General features: G+C 40.6%; 1 protein-coding gene across 4 annotated transcripts in view; it reads right to left on the bottom strand.

The window, feature by feature from the left end:
- srgap3 (SLIT-ROBO Rho GTPase activating protein 3) overlaps positions 1-18,157 on the bottom strand; it is a 60,929-nt gene that overhangs the window by 9,437 nt on the left and 33,335 nt on the right. Inside the window, exons 1-13 of one of the 4 annotated variants that reach the window (XM_042406380.1) lie at positions 14,477-15,569; positions 13,910-14,095; positions 12,430-12,558; positions 8,196-8,417; positions 7,944-8,045; positions 6,935-7,132; positions 6,592-6,676; positions 4,526-4,553; positions 3,339-3,441; positions 2,309-2,369; positions 1,614-1,691; positions 1,343-1,477; positions 687-792 (exon numbers count right to left, since the gene is read on the bottom strand). In XM_042406380.1, the coding sequence (XP_042262314.1) occupies positions 687-792; positions 1,343-1,477; positions 1,614-1,691; positions 2,309-2,369; positions 3,339-3,441; positions 4,526-4,553; positions 6,592-6,676; positions 6,935-7,132; positions 7,944-8,045; positions 8,196-8,417; positions 12,430-12,558; positions 13,910-14,092 (1,430 nt within the window). In that variant the 5' untranslated portion in view covers positions 14,093-14,095; positions 14,477-15,569. Of the gene's footprint in view, positions 1-686; positions 793-1,342; positions 1,478-1,613; positions 1,692-2,308; positions 2,370-2,539; positions 2,849-3,338; positions 3,442-4,525; positions 4,554-6,591; positions 6,677-6,934; positions 7,133-7,943; positions 8,046-8,195; positions 8,418-12,429; positions 12,559-13,909; positions 14,096-14,476; positions 15,570-18,157 lie in introns of those variants that run through there. The other 3 variants (XM_042406379.1, XM_042406382.1, XM_042406381.1) reach the window with 3 other exon arrangements.

The raw sequence follows: 18,157 nt of genomic DNA on the forward strand, positions 1-18,157 counted from the left end.
AGCTTAGTTAGAGATTTGTATGAAAAGTGCTCTGATCAGCCAACCCCTTCAACAAATCAACTTAGCCTGCACGCGCCACAACCCACTCTTAGTAAACCAAATCATCCAGTGCTTCAAGAGGAAGTCATAATCAGGCCATGCACATAATCAACAAGCTGCGGCAGAGCAGTAAAGCCACAGCTGGAACAGCTCCGACAAAGAAGGGGGTATAGGAGTAAAATGAGGGGTATGAAATCAAACTCTTTGTTCTGCAGGCTAACGCAGTAAAAGGAGCATTAATAACATCCATTATCAGTAGACAGGTATACTACTTCAGTGAGGCATGAGTTTCCGAGCCCGTAAATAACTTCTAAAACACTGCAGACAGATGTAGCAATAAATAGCTGGTTGTCTTTTTCTGTATGCTTTTGTTTATTTGTTTATTTGTTTAATTGGATCCCCATTAGTTGCTACCAGGGTAGCAACTATTCTTCCTGGGGTCCACAGGATTTTGCCTTTCCACCTGACTGTTGCTATTCTGTCTTTGCCTAATATATTGTTCAACATGGATTCTCCCCAAAAGAAATACATTTACATGTAAGTTAAGGTTTAAGAGTATGTGCAAAGAATAAACTCATCTCCACATTCTCTTCTGTATACACCAGGACCTGTTGCCTAAGATGTAATGTGAATGTGTATAAACTCACTGATTGAGAAAAGCAAAAAGGTATCTCATCACAATAATGATGGTCCGAGGAAGAGTCACAATAATCTGCTGGATATGATGCGCTCTCTCCGCTCCAGACTCCAGCTCTGAAACACAGAATACAGATATAGAGATGTATAACAACATTGGTTTACATTGTGATAAATGGGAAACAAATATAGCTTTGAAACTTATACTTTGCCTATAACAACACAGTCCACTAAAATATAGTATAAAGCTGAGTGTAGCAGGGCAAATTGATCAAGTGAGAGTACAGTGCTGAAGCAAAACGCATAAGGGATTCTGAAAACTGTTATTCGACACTTTAATAGATGCCCTCTCCTGCCTTTCACCAGAACCCTGAGGCGCACTGAGTGATCAAACTATTAGAAACAGCGGGGAAATGATTCTGCGGTGAAGTTGCACACGGCAGGCTGATGTGGACCTCACGCTCCTCTTCCTACTGGCTTTCTGTTAAAAATCGGGCGGAGAGCCCTGGTGTTAAGATTGCTTCCATGTGCTGCACCACATGCCTTTCTCTTCTTCAGTAAAGCTGAGTTTCCAAAAAAAAACTGTAAGGTGTGTTTTCTCTTTTCTTTTTGCCTGTTCACTAACAACTGTTATGGCTTTGAATACTTTCTGCTGTACGTGACTCACTGATGGTAGAGATGAAGTCCAGGAAACGCTCCTTTGGGAAGATTGGGTTCTCCAGTCCTCTGAAATACAGCTTCAGCACCCCTGCCACTGAGTTGATATCATGCTCATTCTGGTCATCAATCAAGGGATCTTCACCTGATTAACAGAAATAAGTATGCTTTCAGTGCTGATATTTTTTAAAAAGTGTTCAATGGCTTTATCCTTTTTATGTATTGGTGACCTGATATAATGCCATCTGTCATTTTGTAGTACCATACAAACAGTAACTTACCTCTCTCAAATGAGTTTTTAATATCATTGACCTCCACCTGTGATCCCGGCACGCGGAATATGCCTTGCTGCTGCAACCCTAAAAGAAATACAATCCAGAATTTGCAGATAGAGTCAGACTTAGCTATCATTATCTCCAAACCCCCGTGCCAGCCTCATGAAAGCCTATTGGAAACACATAACACAGAGCAGGAAATGTAATCTAGTCATAAAGGGAGATGCGTATTTTTCCAGGAGAGGGCCCCTCAGTGAGGCTGCAGCATATGGTTTCAGTTAGAGGGCTCCTAATCAGTTTTCTGGAGTTTCATTAGGTCCAGATCCAGGGGAAAGGCCTGCAGGCTACAGCAACGAGCTGAAGACAGATGTGAAGGTAGACAGGGAGGAGTTAAAGACAGGGAGGTGGGAGGAGGGGTGAACTGACTAAACAAAGACCAATGGGACTTTCAAAACTCTCTGTGTGTGATCTATTGTTATGAGCTTGTCAAATCACCGGCATGCAGCTGAGCGCCTCAGAGACTGAGGTGGAGAGCAGAGCAGGTCAATCTCTGTGCCTGCAGCTATTTGCGGGAATAGATTGCCTCGTCCAATAGTTGCTGTCACTTCTCATGAGGCTGGAAGAGTTTTCAAAGGACCTTCTTTCTTTTTCAGCACTTTCATTCAGAAGTAGTAGTTGTAACAACATGATGTGAGACTTACCGTATAGATTGATGTATCTGACACAGCTCTCAACAACAAGTGGAATTGGTTGACCTGAATCCTGCAATGAAATGATATGAAAAATGAATAAATACAGACGATTCAAGACAAAAAAATAACAAAAAGTAATGCATAACTAAAAGAGGTAGTAAATATAATATTGCATTTTACTCTTATATGGCTGTTGATTATATAATGATTATAATTATTATATAATGATTGTCATTATTGTCATTGAATGTCATTATAATAATTAAAAATCTAATTGCTTGTCCTTATGGCTCATAAACATTTCATCAAGCAAATCTAAAGAGCATTATTAAACAAACAAACAAACAAAAAAATACAAGCAGCTATTATTAATAACCTGATGTCACAGAATATAAACAGTTGTGGAAAGTAGTAGCACACAAGTGAAGCTGAAGCAGTAGGAAGTAAAATACTACTATTAGTCAAATAGTTTTAGAGCATCTTGAGCCGTGACCTATACTCTCTGACAACAGAGGTACCTGGATGCGGGTACGGGCATTCCTTCTTCCTCTGGGACAGAAAGCAGCAAAGCACAGAGCAGCAGAGGAAGAAAGGCAGAGAAGCACAAGGTTAGAAAAGCTCAGGTGACGAATGATCCCTCTGGAGGTTAAAGAAGGCTAAGCACAGGGACTGGCATTAGGAAAGCTACAGAGATGCAGTAAGGGTTGGGTGCAGTAAGGGACAAAGCAGACCCACTGCTGTCTCCTGCCTCTCAGTCACTCAAAGAGAGACTGGATTTAGAAAGAAAGCCAGAGATTGTAAATTTTTCTAGAGGGGAATAAAGAGACAGCTGACTGCTGCTCTGTCTGCACCAGCAGAACCACGGAAGGGAGGAGGAGGATTAGAGGTTAAACAGAGGCGTTACATCATGATCAAGGGCAGCTGGAAAAGGGAGCAACAGAAGGCCAAAGTGAGGAAGAGAATGAGAGTGAAGGCTCTAGCTGCCTTCCCCTCCTGCTCCACAGGGGCCGCTCAGTCATACACCACCACCAGAGGGTACCTTGATGAAGGTCTCCATATTGCCGTTAAACAGCTTATGGTTATACATGGAGCGTGGCCTAGGCTTCCGCATTTTCTGTGGTTTAGGGGGAAGGGTGGGGGGCCTAGGAAATGATGGACAAAAGGAACAAAAAGACCATATTCTGTGAAACTGTAGAGCGAAATGTAAAGGTTCAAAAGCAGGTATGAAAAACAGAGCAGTAAAAAATTCCTCTGCTTCGGTAAAGTCACGAAAAAAGAGAAACATTTTTATTTAAAAGCTGAACAAAAAAAGACATTGAGCCACTTCATCAAAGAGGTCTTTAATCATTAAAGCATGATATGTCTGCCCTTTAATTACTGCAGAGAGCTCGGGGTGTAAAAAACTCTGGATCTTCAATAAAATACTTTTTCTTGACTTTCTGGAAATACAGCACAGATTAATGAACATCATTAAAAAGGCAAATAAATCAAGCCCATCAGCTGATATTTCATGTAGTCATGTCACATACCTTGCAGCGATACAAGGCATTTGAATTCTGCTGAGACTCATAAATGCATGATTCCTCTCAAAAAATACAATTTCATGTTTCTTGTGATGTTCTATTAATAATAGAAATCCCCCAAAACTACTGTTAATGTTTTCTCCTGCATCGTAACATCATGCATGCACATGTTTTCTCTCACAAACACACAGAAACATGCAGGCGCAACTTATTTTTGACAGATTCAGCAAGATGCAGCTGAAGGTCATTTTAATATTTATGACAATCCTTTGTGAAAGACACCACAAGAGCAACATTTAGTGTGTGCAAGTGAATGTGTCGTATCTGTGGAGGACAGCAACAACGGCAAAACCATAGCCAATGCTTGCCAATTTGTTTTTCAGACATTGTGCATTTTATGTCTGTATATAAGATATAGAGCATGACATTATTTTGACATGGCTTGATAGTCATTGACCACAAATAATGAAAAGCCATGCGCTATTGTCAAATATAAAATATACATTACGTTCTTTTTTGTTATTAACATTTTTATAAATATTTAAACATATTTTTATTGTTTGTGACAGCTATTGATGTGCTTTTGTCTTCTTTTCTCTTTGACAGTAGAATTGTACATTCTAAAAATCTGAAATCTGATGGAGTAAGCAGATGCTTCAACAGTGAAAGGAAGGGGTCAGAAATATATCACACAAGATCTTACCTTGTAGTTCCACATTCAGCCCTTTCCCCTGTGGAAAAAAACACAAGAGGGAAATTTAATATATTAGTGTCTTTATGGTGCATATTAGACAGACTCCAGTGTCCAGCCTCACTGAAGGGAGAGACAACATGACTATTGAGAGAGAGATGAATGGAGCAGTGCTAACACCATTCATTGGACAAAGCCATTGAGTAGTCGTCACTGAAACCTCAGGGGACCCAGAGGACACGGTGGGGGCACGGGCCTACTCTCAGAGTAAGGAAAAAGGGGCTGGCGACAGCAGTGTGTGTATGTTGGGGAGGGAGAGGTCTATCAGTGGTGACATGGAGCAATGTCTGTGCTGGCTCACTGAGCCTTTTGTTATAATTTGAACAACACACGCACATGTTATATGCCTATGTACACTGAGTGTTTCTACAGAAAACACCATCGAACTCTGCTATAAGAACGATGATATGATAACACACATGCTACCGTGTGCTAAAACAGAATACAACAGCTTTCTAAATGAAGTCAATTCAAATATGACCAAGTGGGGCTTCATGAGCTGAAAGTAAGAGTGTGTCTTTGTCCGGCAACTGGACTATCAGCTGGAAGGGAGTCAATGCCCCCCAAAAAAAGAAACAATGGCACCAAAGCATTCCAACATGACTTCTTTACTCAATCTAACAATGGACAGAAAGAGCAAAGGCTAACCCATTTCTCAACACATCATTCTGGCAGATGGGACAAGGTCTCTGGAGCATTCATGTGAAGAAACAACAGCACATTTCCCAGACATCATTCCACTGAGTGATATCCCTGTCTACCTCTGACCAACAGACCTCAAAATTACACTGATTTTCTCAAACATGAGCAAAAAGTCAGAGCTGATTTTCCCTTAATTTCATATCCCAAAGTGCCAGAGCCCCTCAACAACAGAGATAATATATTGTGCAATCATAAAAGGTGACAAGCACAAATCAAATTCATTGAACAAGGGAATTGGTGACTCCTTATCTGGTAAACAAGGGCTGGCAGATATCCAGGCACCATCTTCTCTTGCCAGTGATTGACATTTTGTTTTTATTAATAAATGTAAACGCCATGTGGCACCCACCAGACTCATCTTGTACCCTCTGCCATGCTCACACACAACAACCCACATACACAAACACACTATCTTTGGGTAAGAAGCAACGAGCTAATGAGCACGACACAGCCCTGATTGATCACCTGAATAATTAAACATGGGTGGTACCTGGAGACGCCATATGCCATGTTCATACACTCTCTCAGCTGCTTCACCACAAATATACAAGCAGATCTGTCCAGAGACTGATAAGACCTATAATATAAGTGTTTATGAGTATAACAGCATGTAAGTTGGTTGTTTGCCACAGAAGAAATCACAAGAACAATTGACAAAGCTCACCAAAGTAAAATAAATTAAGTAAGACTTGAATAAATTTATCCTCAGTGTAAATTCTTGAGATATGCTGTTTTTGGATGTACCATTTGTGCTGTGAGGTCTCAGCTGTCTGAGCCTGATGCCCTTTTCTATTAGGCGAACCCCAGGAGCAGCTGCAGAGATGGATCTGGGCCTGGTCCTCCTGATTGATTGGGCGTAAACTGTTCACGGCTGAGGTGACAAGGGGACCCCTAGGGAGGGGAGGGGCCAAGGGAAACCTTTTTTTTTTTAAACCCTGGAAATGGAAACCCTCCCTGTGGCTACACCATATAGAGACTAACCGGATAATGCTTTAACCAGTAGAGATAAGTAGGAAGGACAATGAATACCTCAAAGTAGCTGTGGTCTGCTTTTGGTGTGATAGTTTCTCATTTAAATATCAACTGTCATTGCCATTTCCTTCCCTAAAAAAATCTCTCTTTGTAGACTCCTATACCTCATTCCCTGCTGCTTATTAGATATGACCTGCACCACTATAACCCTGAAGGAAGTGATTTTACAGAGCTGTGGCAGGATTGTGAGAGCCGTAATTACAAGATGAAATGCTAGGTCAGGCGCATGTCATTAAAAAAACACCACAGACAGTAAAGTCAGATCAAAAGAGGAGGCTCCTTACCTTCTCCCAGTGTCTGTTTCAGTAAGTCATGCTTGGCCTGCAGCTTAATGATGAGGTTACTGCCATTCAGGTACTCCTTGAATTTCTAGACAGAGAGATGAAGGCAGCAATGTGAGGGCAGCTGTACTAATCTAGTGTAACATGAGCCAAGTCAAACAATTCAGTGTCACTCAAATGAGCATAAATCCAATCTGTTCTAGTTTTAATTTAAATTCTATTTTCAGAGCGTGTGGAAATTATGACTGATGGCTTGATTTTGAAAAGCTGTGCGAAGCGGGAGTTCATAGCAGGCGGTCATTAGCAGCTTCGACCACTAGACAAATCAAAATTGACATGAACTCACTGAAAAGTAGAACATTTCAGTCTCCTGTTGGTTCGACCTCCTCTTGGCTACATTCAGCTTGCTCATGTAGGACTCAGAGGCCACAGACTTAATGGATTCAGTGGAGCGACTATGTTGGAAGGCATCCGACACGTCAAAGTCCTCCACCGTCAGCATGTCCTGCAGCGTTTGCATGGTGGCATCCAAGGTCTTTCTCACCTGCACAGATGGGGAAGTATAGAAAAAAAAGAAGATGACAAATGAAGCATCATATCTTATTCAGTCTCGGTCATATTTTCCTTTTAACAGGAAAGAAATGCATTTTATTTTCTCCAAGCCTTGACAGAATTGAAGTAACTGATGACATTTTCAAGGGCAAGAGTGAGTGATGTACAGCACTAGCATATTTATATCAAAGACAAATTGACCCCTGCACAATAAATGACCTTGTTAGTTGCACTGAATAGAATAGAAGTTCAGAACAACCCCCAGGTCAGGCATAAATCAGAAAAGGAGTTGAAAATGATGAGTGTCTGGCAAAAATACAAACTGTACGTAAAATTACTGAAGCAGGCTTTTTGTTTAGGGCTGAGATTGATAAAGCCCATTTCTAAAATGGCATGGCTCGTCCATTATCCTCCAGAGCACATGACACAGGGAGACAGGGAAGAGGCAGAGCCGTTGGCACAGGCGAGTCTAACAGGGCTTGGTTATTATCACCTCCATTTGCACTTTTGTGTCTGCAGCTCTTAATGAGAAAGCCCTCTCTTCATCATTACAATAGACAATTTTATATAACCTCATAGAAAACACAACATTGGGGCTATGACAATATTCTAAATATATTCTCAGCTCCCGCAGAGCAAGGGTCATTGAAGAGTAATTGCAATGAGAGCAGATGGTGATGTGGCCCTCGTATTTGGCTCTGGGGAAAATGAGACAGGCCTCTCTGTTTTGGGGGTTGGGGCTGGAGGTGTTGGGGGGGCTGGTGGTGCTGCTGGACAGACACGGAGCCATCATAAATCCTCACCTCCTCATTCTCAATCTTGAGAGTAGCTAAGCGAGACTGCAGTTGGTGATAGCGCATCAGGAGTTCAGTCTGGACAGGCTGCTGGGCGCTCACCTGGCACACCTGAGGAGGAGGAGGACAAATGGGTTGGAAAGGAGCAAATAGATCCATCTGGAGTTTTCAGAGTTGCTTTATAAAAATCAAAAATGTTCCTCAGTCAGTGGTAACAGAGACAAATCTTTCACAAGAGCTGCAGCATCCAAAGGGTCTCACCTCATCTCCCATGTGTGGCAGGTACTCAAAGCGCATAGGAGGGCAGAACACCTGGTTATGCATATCCATGATCTTGTGCTTGTCACTGCGAGAGTCCAGGTTGTCCACTGCATTCTCTATGATATCTAGTCCCTCGTGACGTGATGTCTCCAAGTTGTACTCGGCAGATAAGTAGGTCCTGAAGGTTCGTGCCAAGCTAGCATGGTAGCCCAGATCACAGCACTGTGGAGATATAATACCTGATAAATGGCCAGGAAAAAACACTTTGCACATGTGTTATTGGATGTAATGGCAGAAGGTATGTAGGAAAATACATGTTGTTAAATAATTCATTTGACAAACTAATATAAATTTATCAGGGAATATGAATGTTTCAGTGCAAAATCGAGTTGTAACAGTTCAGCACCCTCCTTCCTGTTCAGACCTAGTTCATGGACTAAATCCCAAATTATATAGAGGCTACTTTTCAAAAATAGAAGTAGAGTTCACAGAATTACAGGAGCTAGCGCAGTAGGACACCTGGGATAATGACAGAGCCTTATCACACAGAGCAGTATGAACTAACCTAATTAAGCAGAGGATGATAGAGAGGAGGTTTAGAGGGAGCTTGAGGCAGCTGACAGTTCTGTGAATCACTAAGTAAACGCTCTTTAGCACTGAGGAAGTAGTCCTTGGTGCACAAGCCTCATTGCACCACTCAGTCAAAGTGGCTCAGTAGACTAAAGACTAAAGGGAGCAAATTATTATTAAATTTACATTATTAAATTATATTTCCACATCTTTTCCCAATTTATTTCATAAGACATTCAATTCTGAATATGTTCATGTTTACAAGTTCTACTCTACTTATTATGCATACAACATGTTTTAATTTTAACTGTCAATCACATTTAAGCACCACAAAGGATGTATTGTATGCATAATCGCATAATCATAGAATATAAAAAGTCTACTGGTTTGTATTCTACTTTTTGGGGGGGGTCATTTAGCTTTCAATATATTCATCTTATTTTCCAGATACAAGCCCCACTTATATCATACTGACACCACTGACCTACGGCACTCATCATGGCATTCATCATTTCAAGGCAGCGTTTCTGTAACGGTAGAACAAACTGAACATGTTGCTCTGAATTATATTTCAACAGTTCAAAGTCACTGATGCTGAATGACAAAGCTGACTTCTTGCTGCATGAACGTCTGGTTTGATGTGTGGTGGGCAGTTACTCTGACATGACAAACACACCCTTTTCTTCCTCTGCCCTGTTGGTGGCAGCCAAACTAGTCATGCTCACAATCCCATTCCCTGCAGCTCAGCAGGGATTTGGGATGACATGGACCTTTCAGTTTCCAGACACTGGATCCATCAAAGCTGCCCGGCAAAGAGATTTGATAGCCATGAATCAGGGTCTCAGTATGCCCAGCTATCGTGAATATATCACCATCACATTTCATGCAGCCTAAAACAGATTAAGCTACAATCTGTTCAAATAAACCATACTATTTCAACTACAGTTGTTCTTTTTTTAAAATCAGAAGTAATGTTCCTTAAAGCGGAAAAAATTGCTACAGTTAAAGAAATCTCACTGCAATCAAATCTTATCATGCCTGACCTGGAAAATGTGCATCTCTTACTAATCTCTTGTTATTGCTGATGTAGTGCCGTATGGTGGTCTGGCCTCAGGGAACAATGTGACAACCAGACCGTTAGCACAGAAAGAAAGGGGAAGTAACAGGCAGACTGGAGGGTGACAGCCTCAGTGATGGAAATCTGACCATAAGGTTTAAAGTTTCTTGATTGCCACCGACAGCCACTTCTTTTCCATCTGCCAAGAAAACGCTGCGACATAGGCCTTGGAAATAAAATATGACTACAGAGAATGAGTCAGCCTTGGTTTTCACTCCCCGACAATCAATGACAAAACAAAATGAATTAACGCAGTATGCTGCAAAGTGAAACACATTGAAAATTGGAATGACATGAGTAATATAATCACTAATTAACACAGTATAGATTATGATAACTATAGCACATTAGTACCACAATCTGAGATCTTCAGATCAGGAAATACTTGCCTGTGTGTGCACTGTGTAAAAGTGGAACTGGAACAAAATAACAAAACAGACAATAATGTGTGCAATAGCATTAACATAGGAAATTATACGCATAAGACAAAAAGAAAAAGGTCTAATCTCCGCAAAGAGGTAACTATTCTGTATGTATACATATTTACAGAATAGATTCAGAATGTTTCAAATGATCTTGTCTAAACTGCCCAACAAAGTCTTCTTCATCTTAATCTTCATCTGTTTGTCTGCAGGGTGACTGGTGGCAGGTCACCCGGGGCTGAGAATCCAGTGCCAACCACATTAACCGCATTCATGCCTGCATACACAGAGCCTCTGCTCACCAGCTGACTCTGACCGACTTCCAACCATTAGCGGTTTGCAAAACAAAGTCATCCTTTTAAATACTGGTCATCAGACTTTCCAGCAGTGCCACTGGTTCACAAACTTAATAACAGTGACTCCATATTTACTTAAACCGTACATAATGTTTGGGTCAAATTTGACCCATTTCGACATTTGAAAGCAATAAAAAAACCCTAAATTACATTTTTGTTTAAGCCCGATATTGTATGACTTTTCCTAAAGTGGCCCAGAATATACAAAAATGGAAATATTTCAAAATTATTTATTTTTGTGCAGCTGGTATATATTTTTGCACATAGAGACACCCTCCCGGGTCAAAGGGGGTCAAATCAAGGTAAAGGGTGGTTATAGGGGAAAACAGTGAAACTATAGATTGGCATGTCTGTGTATTTCTGTGATTGGGACAGTGGGGACAGAGTTCAAGGGGGACCATGACACTGTCAGGAGAACTGCCCGGGTTCCCAACATATTGCTACATTTGCCAGGGTTCCCACCAGACGGGCTCATGTAGACCTTTGAGGTGTTATGGGGGATCTTGAAACAATGAAAGAGTAAAACAGTACATAGGCATCATCATATACGCTGTACATACAGCAGGGACATATGGCAAACAAGCCTATACAAAGTAACAAATCAAACCCATCAATTCCCAAGCAACCAACATAGTGGTTGCCCGACACAGTCCTCCCTATAGTGGAGGGCAGCTTTCATAGGACTATAAAAAGCACCTGAGCCCCTATTTCACTATTTTGGTGGAGTGATTTGGTGGATCTGTTATTCCAAGAAGAAAAATGAGACAGTGGGTTGAAGAGAGAGTAGGCTATTAAAGAAGGATGACAACACAGAGAAAATGGAGGAAAGGCCCTTGTGACCTCTCTCATGCAAAAGTGACGTCACCTTCCCCACATGCCAGCCGCAGCAGCACAGTAGTCCAAATCTTGCCCTGATCAGTCTGCAGTCCCACAGTTTATTGCCACAAGGTTTGAAATTTGTAAGCCAGTTTGTTGTTTTGTTTTATGACTAATACACTTAATGCAGAGTTAATTGTGTACAACTGACAGATAAGGAGGGCATGTGGTTTACAGGCAGTGTTGATTGATAGTTTTAATGGTTATAATGAAACCTACCATTCAAAAATGTTGATGCATCCCCGACTTTCAATATAATTCATAGAAATAATTATGACTGTTATGCTTTCCTGTTTTAGATAACATAAAATCATAATATAGTATGATTGTGAATGTATTTGCTCTATAAATGAATAATGACTGGTGATATATATATACATATATGGATGCAAAATACATTAGTGCCTCAAAATTTGATAAAGGGACTAATTATAGAGGGATAGCGAATTTCCCAAAAGCTGCATCAACATAAACAAATGAGTGAGGACAAGACCAGGGAAGAGGAGTGTGGGAGACTGAGGAGAAATGATTCTGTTAACACTAATAAATTAAACTGAATTAATTGAACTGAGCCCCTCGAAATTGAAATCGTCAGTAATAGTAGCTGCGTGATATTACAGAGCATCTCTAAACTAATTCTCATGTCACCTGCAGTCACTCACCAGCATATCAGTGTTAGTTTTGTTATGTAGAAATAAGTATTGAAAAAACTGATGGCAAATGCGTTTGTTGGGGCCAACAGAGCAGCTTGGAAACAAACAGCTAACAGGCTGCGAGTGAATGAGACGCGGGAACAGATGGTGAGAAAAGCGACAGTGCTGTGGAGTTAAATCAACATCAGATATCCCAGCTGAGAGATGTAAACAAACACATGTGCCTCAACGCATACTTACATCAATCATATCAGAGACGTCATGGATGTAATATTTTGCCACAACTGCATTTGTTGCTGCCAGGTTCAACAAATAGTCATTCCGGGCTTTTGTGCATTTCAGCTTATTCTCTGAGTACTTGGCTTGCCTCTGGGGAGGAGAGAAGAGACAGAGCAGATAAAGGAAAAATCCATCAGTGTGGGAAAATCAAGCAGTAGGGAGGGTTTAAGTGTGTGCTCAGGCAGCCGAAGCTTCGGGACCATCAGACAGGTAAAGATGGCAGGGAAAGTTTGGAGAAACAGACTCCAGAGAAGCTGTCTCTAGATAGTAACATGTTAAGTGGCACAGGCAGGCTTGGATTTAGTTTTTATTATTATGTCTCTCAACGCTAAAGTGGAGGCTGCAGAATGTAGATGCTGGCAAAGTGACACTTAAAGAGGCTCTGGCTTAGTGAGGAGTAGAGTTAAAACACAATTTTTGCATATTTGTAGTCTTAATGTCATCCAGCATTCTGCTGGCCTGTATCACTAGAGTGAATTTAAACAAATACAACTGTGCTTGGCACTAAATTTTATGAGGGAAATAACAGCAATAAATAGCAGGTTCATAAAGTGACATTTCTGCTGAAACACAACATATTGACTTTGCAAATTCCAAACAGTGATACTTTGCTCATTATCTTAATTGTTTGTACATTTCACCATACGTGGACATTTTATATCCAATTTCACAAAGCCACTGTGATGCAAATTTCAGCAGTAGGTTAGAAGAAAAGAGATTAACTTTTATTCCTCCCTCTTCCTCCTCAAACCTGTTTGCAGGCAGAGTAATGAGACAACTGCAACAGCTTAGAAATGAGGCAGAGCAGGGGAAAAAAAGAATATTCATTGCTACGCTGTGTTATAAATAGTGTTCCCAAGCCAAGCAGCATCTCTGAGGATACCAGCCTGAGGAAGGAGAAACACTGTCATGCCGACAGTCTTTTGATTTCCTGTACCTGAGAGATAATGGGAGTTTCATTTGCATGAAAAAATTCCAGAAGAAGATCCAGAATAAAAAATGCATGGGTGCATCTGAAGTACATTGTGCTCCAGAGACCACCAGCCCTGAACTGCTGGCAGACTGCTGAGACTACACAAACTAGAAATCTGCATAAGCTGGAAACTGAGTTGGGTTATTGGCCTGAAGTATTGCAGTTTCCTAAGTGTGTATCTGGCTGCGGACCCTCAGTATACTCGTGAGAGTCTGTGACATCTCACTGCTGTCTGTCTGCTGATCTATCCCTCTCTCACCAAGTCAAACAAACAAAATGAGCTGATTTTCCGTCTATAAAACCCGACTCTCCTAACCTCGTCATCACTCAGCTTTGAGGAGGAGCTTCTTAAAGGCATTATACATCCAAATGGTCAACTGATGATTTAGAATTATTAGCAAAAGGACTGAACAGAGCTATGTAATATGTAAACAAACACAACACTATCGACAGTTTAGGCATACTCACCTTCTCTTTCATCTTCTCAATTTTCCTGACCGAGCTGCGTCTCGGTTGGCGGTCCTCGTGCCGCAGGAGGTTAACGTTGAGATCTCCTGACTTGCTGAACTGCTTCTCCTCCTGTTTCTCAGCATCCTTCAGCTTGCTCTCTGCACTGATGCTCTCAGTGTGGTACATGTGGTATGTTTTCATCACCTGCCGAAGGAACATGGAAGAAATCCAAACAGATTGACTCAGCTTATTACATTTTACAGTTTAAGTTAAGAGGTAACCAGTCAGGATATCACAGTTTCATCAGGCACCAGTTGCTTAGTGTGTCACATACTGACATGAAACATTTATCATCAGTGCTGATACTGCCAACAACAAGGAAACAATAAGCAAAGATCATATCTTCCAAAGTCTTGAATGTCCTTCCCTTCCAAAATCTGGTTTGATCTTTGCTTTTTCATGGTGGCCTGGTGGATCAATTTGGGCATCAATACAGCTGAAACACAGATGTCACTACACATGGAATGTGTTAAGTGAATCCAGAGGCCCAAGGTTGTGTATGGTTTAGTCAAATTTCCAACTCACCCTATCATCCCCCTTCTCACTGCGGCTTTCTTCTCCATGATTTCTACAGTAAACTCTTCATCACCTCAGGCTTGTTCACTTTCAGCTCTTTTGTGCAGCGTCATTCTGCCTTCTCCACAGTTACTTCCTCACTTTGATCTCTGCTTAGATGCTCATACTTTGACACTCAGACATCCCCTCATCTACTCCAACATGGTGATGACAAGACTGTAGTGACAGAAAACCTAGAAAACCCTCATTAGGCACGACAGAAGCATCCTGCATCTTTCTTAACTCGTCCCAGATGCTCATTGAGAGAGTTTCTCCCCTTGGAAGTCCATTTGTAAAGGAGCGTCCAGATGTGAGCTGCGTCTTCAAACGTCTTGCATTTTTGGAGCCCTGAGAGTATTCAGAAACGTCGACCAACAACTCAGGATGTTAGACAGTTAACGTAAACAGTAATTTATTTGTTTCCTTCTCCAGGTTTCCTGTGATCAAGTAAGTTATACTCACATGGTGCTGCACTTAAACAGTGGGGTTCCTTTTATCTCTATGAGAGCTACTCATCAAAATCACATGTTTGCCGTGGGGTCACTTGCAACTATAATCTTTCACTGACCTCCAACCCTGTGATAGTAATATTTACCAGTACTGCCACTTTAAAAGCCTCTATCTATGCTGGAATAAACACTTCAGATGGTGCAGAAACTGTTAACAAAAGTGACAAAGAGCTGGAAGGCAAACACCTGAAAGTAAAATATATAGAATGAAAGACGCTTGTCTATTTTCAGAGTGACATCGATGAAAAAAAACTAGGCTAACATTCCTCCCCAGGCTGTCAAACCATTTATTTCAAATTCCTCTGAAAACATGCCTGATTTCCAGCCAACTTTTAACTATCTAACTACAGGACCCGCAGCTAAAGACACAAAGTAATTTGCAGGAAGACTGAGCTTCAGCTGTGTCTACAGGAGGTGTGTGTATAGTTGAGTCTTCTGACTACAGCCAGGGGCTATTTAACTCCTAAGCAGACTCTCTGAGCTGGTGCGAGAAAGCCAGCAGTGAAAGAAAGACTGGAGTTTTTTCATAATAAATTCAAAGCCAGATGTAGATACTTCTATTCAACATAAATCTAAATATTCTTGGGGTGTCCTTGTGACTTATAGGGGTTTAAAGCACTGACCATGATATCTATGTCCCTGGTTAGACTCTGGCTGTAGACCACTGTTGAGCATCATCCCTTCTCTTTCTATCTATAAAAAATTAAAATAAATAGTAAAAATCTGCTATTCAGTCTAAAAGGTGCTTATAGCAATATAATGGTAAAATATAACTTCTAACCAAAGCAAAATCTAACCAAAACAAAATTTAAACAAATTTGCTTTTTGACACAGTCAGATGGAACAACTCACTTTCAAGAAAGTCCTGATAAGACAGTTTATTTTTAGAAATTAATCCATTGTAAGGATGGTGAATAAGGAAAAATATGAAAACATGAGGTACAAAACAACTCTATCAAAACACAATATCAAAAAACATTATAAAATTAAAATTATTACAACACCAGATCATATTATTATAAGATTATCAATATTTTTTGAGCAGGCTAAGTTAGTCCAACCATATATTTTTACATTCATTTTGTTGTGATATTGTGATGAATGAATGACTACACATGAATGAATGAATCAATGCATGAATGAAAGCTACACCAGCACTCTGAATCTGTGTTGCTGTTAACAAGAGAATAACAGTGTATGAGGCTGAAGAACAGACATCAGACACAAGGTGGTAGATCAGAAAGATAAGATAAGCTCAAGCTTTATTGATCCCTGTGGGGATATTAAGTCTGTGTAGCAGGAAATTAACACAGGTTGAAGCAAAGAACACTGAGTCTCACAGAACAGTGTTGCTGGTCAGTGACTGATTCCTCACACATTCAGGCCTTTGCTCACTTTTCTCATTTCAGGTTCGGTACTAACAACAAGCCACAAGACAACAGCATCTTCGCTCTCAGTAATACATCTGCTGCAGTGTCATACTTTAAACAATATTTGAACAATAGCTTCAGCTCACAGTCTTACATCTCTCCCTTACCTCCCACTGTGCAGCCAGGGATCCAAATGGGATTTCACAGTTTTCCTTCAGCAAAATTTGTTTTGTTGGCAGCCAATGAAAAATGTTAGAAAATACCACTAGGCAATTACCATGTGGCCATGGTATTGATTTAGCTATTTCTGTACAATAAAATACTAACAGGGGTGCAGTCATAAAAAACAATACTTTGTTTCCTTACTGCTGCCCGCGGGGCATCTAGAGGAGAACTCAGATCGGTCAGTCACTCGTGAAATACTTGAAATCTCTATGTCTGCCAGTGCACTGCCTGGGAAAATCATTTCCTACAAATGATGTCAACTATGTACAGCCCTTAATTTCAATTCATTTCAAAGATCTTCACAATGAAAGAATTTACAATAAATAAAAAAGGCCATTCAAGAAAACAACAGGAAGGCCTTTTAAACATGTGAGGAGGTACAAAAGCAGGGATCCCCCTTCAAATATGGACAAAAATCAAATGGAAGGTTAAACCAAGAGAATAAAAATTACATGTGAAAATGTATGTGGCTTCATTGACTAGCATGAAATTATAAATAGAAGAATGTGTGTTATCGCAGCAATGAATTTTCCACCTTAGCTGTGAAGCTTCACACACCTCCCACAATCTTTTTCTCATATTCAGAAAGAGCTGGGCTATACGTCAACATTTGGATTTTTAATCTTCAGTCGGATCACAGCTGAGGCCAAGTAGAGCATGAGAAAAGACTATCTGAGAATTTTATCATCACACAACATTGTATTCAGCTTGTGAGGGGAAAAATTAGTGAACTTATCGTTCATCACTCTAAATCCAGCAAGAATTGGGTAATGATCAGTGTTTCAGACCTCCATCATGAACCTGAAATACACTCTGATAGTGGCTGGAAGGCACAAGCTGCTGTAGAGGGAAAATAGTTGCATTTTCATATAAACATAAAGATGGAAAAGAGTTTTGTATAGCAGTCTTAGTCAAATCTGAAGCGTTTGACCAACAGCATTTGTCACAGTACCTTTAAAATGCATTTGAATGTAATTAACCTACAAGCACTTTTCATTATCTCATGTGCCCCACAACACTGATCTGCTGCAGCATCCAAATGTACAGATGGCACTATCAGGGAGACTTGCCAGCAGTGCCCTTTGGTAGTTTGACTCTCATCACATTGCTCAAATGAATAAGTCATATAAGGCAGCTCTGCCATCTCCTCTGTTGCACTTCGGGGGGTAGAAGATTGCTGAAGTTGCCTGGAGCTCATCCAGTTTTGGGCACTAAGCCTCCCTCAATAAGAGCTCATCTTTGAAACAGTGAAAGACCAGCACAGTATGCCCACATCCCTGACATACGTTTATTTATCTGCAGAGTTTCCTGCAGATAATCTCATAATTTACAATTCAGTTACTGAGTTTTTACCAATTATTGTACAGCAGATAAAGTACAACTGTAAATAGTTGGAGAAATAGGTCTAGAAAAAAATCTACAGCTACAGCAATGTTAATTACAAACATTTATCATAACAAATGTTAAGATTATTGCTTATGTTTTCTGACAGTGTTATAACAACACAGTCTGATACACTGACAGCCCATTCAAAAATATAAATGAAT

Source organism: Thunnus maccoyii, chromosome 3 (genome assembly GCF_910596095.1).
Source record: "Thunnus maccoyii chromosome 3, fThuMac1.1, whole genome shotgun sequence".
NCBI lineage: Eukaryota > Metazoa > Chordata > Actinopteri > Scombriformes > Scombridae > Thunnus > Thunnus maccoyii.